We start from the raw sequence: 7,837 nt of genomic DNA, 5'->3' as shown, positions 1-7,837 counted from the left end.
GGATGTTCCTAGTAGCTCAAAAGGAAGCCCCGAGGACGCTATTTATCAACGCGACTATTGTTTGAGTAAATATCTACCTTTCTATTTCTATCTTTCTATTTGCCGTTCTTTTTTTTCATTCTATCTGTCTTTTTTTATCTATCTTTCTATCTCTGTCGACCTTTCCATCAACTCTCGCCCTCATTCTCTCCAAAGTGCAGAATGTGTAATGTGAATGATGGGACTGAAAATAATAAAGAAGTAATAATTATTATCATAATCAATTTTATTATTATCAATATATCATTGTTATTGTTGGTATTAATATCATCATTATTATTAGCATTATCATCATCATTAGTATTATCTTTGTCGTGATTAATATTACTGTGATCATTATCATTATTGCCTTGCATTACTTGGTGCACAAGAAAAGGCAAAGACATCGTGGTACGAGCCGTCCACGTGAGCCTCAGTTAGAAGTACAAACTCCCACGCTACAGGTATTGGTATGGGAGCAGCCAAGAAGGTCTAGTAGAAAATGAGAAAGCGAGGATGCTGCGGGACCTGAACATGTTACTGACAGGTTCATCTATGTGGGCAGACCTGATGTGGTCGTGATACACCAATGGGAGAAGAGGGTGTTCCTGACCGCCGTTTGGGTTCCATGGGATACGAGCATTGGGCAGAGAGAGAGAGAGAGAGAGAGAGAGAGAGAGAGAGAGAGAGAGAGAGAGAGAGAGAGAGAGAGAGAGAGAGAGAGAGAGAGAGAGAGAGAGAGAGAGAGAGAGAGAGAGAGAGAGAGTTGGGGGGAGAAAGAGAGAGGGGGAGAGGGAAAGAGAGAGAGAGTGAGAGAGAGAAAGAGAGAGAAAAAAGAGAAAGAGAGAGAGAGACAAAGGGAGACAGACAGACAGAGAGATAGACAGACAGACAGGGAGAGAGAGGCAGAGAGACAAACAGACCGACAGAGAGGGAAGGTACGCAGATACACAGATCATAAACTTTGGAAATCAGAAAGTCTTTGCCTTTCACTCCTGGAGGTCGTCCCGGTGCTAACTGGAACACTGGCTTGACCTTACGGGCCCTGAGGAGGAATTTAGAGACACTTCATTGGCAGATAACACTTGGGCTACTGTAGAAGAGTCAGCTGTTTGCTACGGTGCATATTCTTCATTAAGAGCCGGAATTTTGATCAAGGTCTATACCAGTGTTGTCCAAACATTTTCGCCTATTGTACCCTTTATTACCTTCCTGTACTGTTACGTACCCTCCCCCCCCCATGGTATTTATAACAATAGTAACAATAAGAATAGTATTATTATTATCGGTATCATAATTATCATAATTGCTTATTACCATTATTGCAATTGATTTTATTGTTATTAGTATATCATTATTATTATTGTTAATAATATCATTATTATTATTGTTAATAATATCATTATTATTATCCTTTTTATCATCATTTTTGTTATTGTTATTAATATCATTATTATTATCATTATTATCATCATTATTATTATCTTTGTCGTGATTAATATTAGTGTCATTATTATCATTATTATCATTATCATTAACTTCATCTTAATCTTGATATTCATCTTCATTATTATCATTACTGTTGTCATTACAATTGTTGCTATCATGATCACTATTGTTATTATCATTATGATTATCATCATTATTGTTATTATTATTATTATTATTATTATTATTATTATTATTATTATTATTATTATTATTATTATTATTATTATTATCATCATCATTATTATTATTATAATCAGTAATTTCATTATATTGTCGTTATTGATATTACTATTTTCATTATCATTATTACTATCATTATCATACTATTATTATTATTATCATCACCATTATTATTATCACTATTATTATCATCATCATTATCATTATAATGATTATTATTATTACTAGTATTACCATCATCATCATAATCACCATTATTATAATCAATATCATCATCCATATCAACTTTAAAATGATGATAAGTATAACAATACTGACGTTGATAATAATAATAATGACAATAATAATAATATTAACAATGATAATAATAATGATGATGATAACAACAAAAATAGTAATACTAATAATTGTAACAAAAATAATAATGATAATAATAATAGTATAGTTATATTGATGATAATAACAAGAACAAGAACAAAATAATAACAAAACAATAATAGTAGTAGTACTACTACTAGTAGTAATAACAATGATAATAACAATAACAATCATAATATCAATAATACTAATAATAATGACTTTAATATTAATACCTTCTATCTCCATTCCCTCTCTCTCTTTCTCTTTCCCTTCTCTCTCTCCACTCTTCCCTTCTTTCTCTACGTGTACGTCCACTTATATACGCAATCGTGTGGTCGTATAATATTCACACGGCAATATTCATACGACCACCTCCTTCGCTCCATCCCCCATCCCCCTCTCCTTGGCGCCTCCCTCCCCCTCCCCTGCCTTCCCCACAAGAGCGCAAATCCGCCTCCACCTTACGCATACTCGGCCGACCTCCTTCGCGACCAGCCAAGGATCCGCTCACGAAGAAAAGGACTTCAACGCCGACTCGTAAATGATCCCTCGTCCTACGCGTGGCAAGGGCGCCGCCGCCAACAGCCGTCGTTGAGGTTGGCGAAGGTTGTCGTACGGAGCGCGCGAGAAGGGAGGCCGCTGAACCCCGTTTGTTCGCACGTCGTGGCGGATATTATGGCTTGTTTGCTCCTGGGGATCGGATTAGCTGTGATTCGGAGGGATTGGGGGCTTGGGAATGGCGGGTGTGGGTTTCGGAAGCAGGTGGGTAATGTTTGATACATGTTGGGTGGTGTGGTATCGGAGTCTTGGTGAACACTCCGTATGAATTACACTTATTTGATATTAAAAAACTGTTATTATATACCATCATCTCTTTCGTTTGAGGGTGATGTTGCGAAGTTTGTATTCGTCGAAGACAAAAAGAAAATTGATTTTGAATCAGTTGATAAATACCGCTATTCTAGAAGAAAAAAATATCGAAGGTGAGATTGGAATGATGCTACAGGTGTGGCGGGGGAGGCGAGAAGCGGGGGGGGGGGGGGCGAGAGAGACAGGTAAGTTGGAGGAAGTTCTGACGTCACCGCCGAGTTGCTCATTGTTGGAATTATAAACATTTGTTTCGTTCCAAAGGACATGACTTTATGCACACGGTCAGACAGCCAGCGAATCCTCAAAACACATCGTGACCAAAAGGAATACAGTGGAATCGAGAGACCGGACCGGAAATCCCTTAAATATCTGGATGAAAAATGTATCATTGTCGCCATGTGTAAATTCCTAAAACCATCTGAGAATGGAAGGTCCAGTGTCGCGTTGAGATCGTTGGTGGAGTGTCGCACGTGCTCTCGCCGCCGCGGTTATTTGCACAGGGGAAAAGATGTGACTGTAACACCGTGTCTGTGATGATCTAAAAATCCGTAAGTGAACGCTACAGAGCAGGAGAGTCAGAGAAACCTCCATTGATCCGAGAAGGAAAAACAGTGAACCTGAATGTAAAACTGTAAACATATTGTCTCGGTGTGTCCAATTGAATAGCAGACTGGAAACAAAATTTACAATAAAACATTGTCGACATCAATAGAAAGAAAGAAAGAAAAAAACGAAGACGAAATTCTAATAATCGTGTTAATGATAAGTGCTTACCACGGTTGTTGAAGTCTCCCTTAAAGCCACCCACCCACCCACCCACCCACACCCACGGGGGGTTATGAGTTCCTGAGTTCCGCAGTGACTTCCAGGAATACCCGGAGGGAGTGTATTCAGGCGGGAAAGCTCGCTCGCGTTCTGAATTGCGATGTTCTCGGCGTCGAAAGCACCAATAAATGGTTACCTTGGCGTCGAAAGCACCAGCAATTGGGTTAACCTTCCCCTTATCTTATACTGAAAAAACTACGGTTAAAACTATTTTTTAAAAATGTAATTGATATAGTTATCTTACTGCTTTTCTGAATCAGTTGCCAGAAAAGGTGAAGAAGAAAATGAAAGAGATCGTGACGGGCACATTTAATTGATTTAGAACATTGCCCACGGCGGCGAAGTTGAACAAACTGTGTCGAATTCAAAATTTCGTCCCGGGGATGATTTAAATAGCTAGATATTTAGATAAGTGTAAATATTCATAATCATTCGAATATTGTGACGTTGAACAGAAGACAAATATTTGAACTTATTATTTCTAGTCAAGGATCTACAGTACCTTATTTCTCAAATACCATTTAAATCATATAGTCCTATATTACTTTACTAAAACATAACTGAACAGACACCAACTGCATTTCAACAAGCAGTACCAGGGCGAGCGGTGGGCAGGGAGCGCAGAAGGGTCACACGGACGGGGCTCTCCCAGTTTCACCAGTCAGTCGAGGTCAGCCAGTAACCCCCGAGAGGCCTTGGTGGTCAGAAGAATTCCAGTTCTCAAACGTTCATCGAAACACGATACCGGAATTGTCTGGATATTCATGCTTCTGCAGAAATCGCGCGCACACAGATATAGTCAAATGCGAAAAAACACATGAAGACAGTTGCAGTTGAATACGTACGTAAGCACGAATATACACATAAATGCGCACCGGCATACAGATGATAATTTCACACACTAGGGAAACATACGCGCACGCACGTACAAGCAAGCAAGCTCGCGCACACACACACACACACACACACACACACACACACACACACACACACACACACACACACACACACACACACACACACACACACACACACACACACAAACAAACACATAGACACACACATGCAATAAAACAGACATATAACTTACTAGGAAAATAAATGTCACAAAATAATTAACGAAACGACGGCCTCAACCCGTACACGTGGTTCCTTGTTTACCTCATTAACCGACGTAGGGAAAATACAACTTGTATTCCGACATCCAATGGGCTTCCGTTTGTAGCGTAATGAGGTATGCAACAGGCGGTTAGTGTCATTACCCCATTTTATTCACTATCATTTCCGCCAAGAGTTTCCATGTTTACAATTGTCTTTCTTTTTAACATTTCTCTCTTCCCTGTTTCAGAGCACGTTAGGGAGGACAGGAAAGGTATCCCTCAGAAATTCAGTTGAACCGAAGTGCCAAATGAATTCTTGTGAATGTTAACACTCGTAGAAAATGAACATTGCTAAACGGATAACAGCCATGGAACTATAGCCCGCAAAAGACAGGTACAACACAACAATACTAAAGACTGTTATAAAAAAGCAAATCCGATTTTCATACAAGGATCAGCACGACAGCGATCAGACTCCCAAAGCTACCAGCAGCTTGTAAAGAGAAGATTTGGATTCTTTCGCGTAGGAGAACCCCGAGTCGCCATGTCCAAGGGGATTCCAAGATGGCTGTTGGTGGGTGCGGCGTGCGTCTTGGCTCTGGCTGGGCGCGCTGAGGGAAGAGGTATACCCTGCCCTCAACGAGCGGAATGTAAGGCCATATGTGACAGAAATGGCTCCGATTACCGCCCTCAGGAGTGCTCCTCTTGCTGTGATCGAAGTAAGTTAGCCCGGTTTCCCTTGCCTGATGAGAATAACATTGATTTATAGGATTTTAGATTTTTTTTCTGCAATAACTTTCATCCATCAATTGCGTGTCGAATGGTGTCGGAATAAGAGCGACAGGGGTGTGGGAAAGCGTGTGTGATTATATGCACGCGATGAATGTTTACCTCAGTTCTCTCATAACATTGAACATGACTCATCATATGTTGGCAAACACAACTCTGCGCACATCCTTGGTTGCTGGGGTTCAGCAGGTGCAGGGGTCTTGCTGCGAGAAGATGGAAACATCACATTCATGCACACGTACATGCACGCGAGCATGCGCATGTACATATTCATAATTGTAATTAAATACTTATTTACTCCCACTGACGAATCTTTAGACAATTATACACACACACATGTCTGTGTATCTATATCTACCTATCTATATCTATATCTATATATCTATATCTATATATCTATCCATATCTATCTATCTATCTATCTATCTATCTATATATATATATATACATACACACACATATATATGTATATATATACATTTATGAATGTACACACACACACACACACACACACACACACACACACACACACACACACACACACACACACATATATATATATATATATATATATATATATATATATATATATATGTGTGTGTGTGTGTGTGTGTGTGTGTGTTTATGTGTGTGTATACATGTGTATTTGTCTATTTATCTATTTATTTATTTTTCATTAACTAACGAATTTATTCATCTATTCATATACATACATGCATTCCACACATACAATCCTGGTTGTAATATGTTGGAATACCAGACATTTTTTTATATATATTTAAAAATATTTACATGTATACGCACTCTTGAAGAGGCATAATATAACAGAAAGACAAAGCAAATGAGTTCCAGCCGACAGGTATGATATATTCGATATGAAAAAAAGAAAATAAGACAAGCATCTTTCCGAAAGCTGATCCTCACCTGTTCAACCGACCGTTATTTTTGAAACAGCCACAAAAGACGTCATTTCCAATCACACGCACTGATTTCACGAAAGAGAAGTTGCAGCATTACAGGCTTTTGTGTGTGGCATTTACGTGGAGGCGTATTTCACAAGTATGTCTACGTATTTCAGAAGCGTGGAAAGATTTGTCAGTGAAGGAAAACGGAGAAGAAAGATTTGCCAATGAAGGAAAACGAAGAAGAAAGAGTATCCAATTACTTTAATGAAGATGGCGCGCGATCATTGATAGTGTAAGATCGTAGTAATAGTAAATTCACAGAGATGAATAGCACAGATATTCATTCAGAATCAAAGGAAGCATTTCCACAATGAATAAAAAGATGATGAGTTCATCGGAGCCTTTGAATAGACACAAATAAAGATATATATAAAAAAGATGAACCGAGAAGAATCTTGGCTGGGTGGGAAATATCTTATGCGTGCCTCTTCTGACGTCTGGGGCTTCTTAGGGTTGAGTAAGAAAGTGTTTCACACATCTTGAATTCCGGAAGAAAGAGTCACATTTTCATTCAAAGAAGTGACCTTTTTCAACATCTTAAGTAGAAATGACTACTCATACCCTTTTGTATGCGCATTGATTAAAGCGTGTATTGAGATGGAAGAGGCTGAAGACAACTCTAAAAATAACTTGGCGCAAAGTTCTAAGAACCTTAAATTGCAAACTTGAAATGCCTCGCCCTTGAAATGTGCGTGAAGAACTTGGGCATGAACTTTGTAAAGTGTATTCCTCATAAAACAATCCTGCTTACACTCTGTGCCATGTTTTCAGATTGCCGTTTTTATCATTCTCTGACTATCCGTCTCTTTAACTGTCTAGCTATCTGTCTGTCTATCCATCTATTTATTGATCTTTCTCTCGCCCTCCTCTTGTCTCCTGCATGTTTCCCCAATATCCTTTTACGTCTTTCTCTTTGTCTCTCTTCCTCTTCCAGCTTCTCTCTTTTCTTTCTTGTTTCTTGCTTTACTCCTTCTCTACCTATTCCTCCGTTCGTATTTACCAATGTCTTCTTTCCAATTATGTCTCCTCAGGCTCACAAAGCTTCGAAGTTTGTGTGCCTTCATGATGTTGCTGGCCTTGGAGCGCTATGAGGTCATGCCTATGTACTGACACGGAATCTTCAGCCATTTTTCATCTGGCCAAATCAGTGGTCGAGATTTGAGGCGCGCAGTTTAACCGCCAATAACCGTCGTTTTCTGTGTATTCAAATTCTTTTATCCTAAGAACAGAGATTGCTTG

The 7,837-nt window shown here is 39.1% G+C and overlaps 1 protein-coding gene across 1 annotated transcript in view; it reads left to right on the top strand.

Annotated features, from left to right (window-relative positions):
- Positions 1-3,354: 3,354 nt before the first annotated feature.
- LOC113803625 (uncharacterized) overlaps positions 3,355-7,837 on the top strand; it is a 24,597-nt gene continuing 20,114 nt past the window's right edge. Inside the window, exons 1-2 of the mRNA XM_027354425.2 lie at positions 3,355-3,467; positions 5,093-5,563. Coding sequence (XP_027210226.1) covers positions 5,389-5,563 — 175 coding nt within the window. The 5' untranslated portion in view covers positions 3,355-3,467; positions 5,093-5,388. The remainder of the gene's footprint in view (positions 3,468-5,092; positions 5,564-7,837) is intronic.

Source organism: Penaeus vannamei, chromosome 26 (genome assembly GCF_042767895.1).
Source record: "Penaeus vannamei isolate JL-2024 chromosome 26, ASM4276789v1, whole genome shotgun sequence".
NCBI classification, from domain to species: domain Eukaryota; kingdom Metazoa; phylum Arthropoda; class Malacostraca; order Decapoda; family Penaeidae; genus Penaeus; species Penaeus vannamei.
The sequence above is the reverse complement of the archived record's forward strand: the minus strand, read 5'-3'. Positions and strand labels throughout refer to the sequence as shown.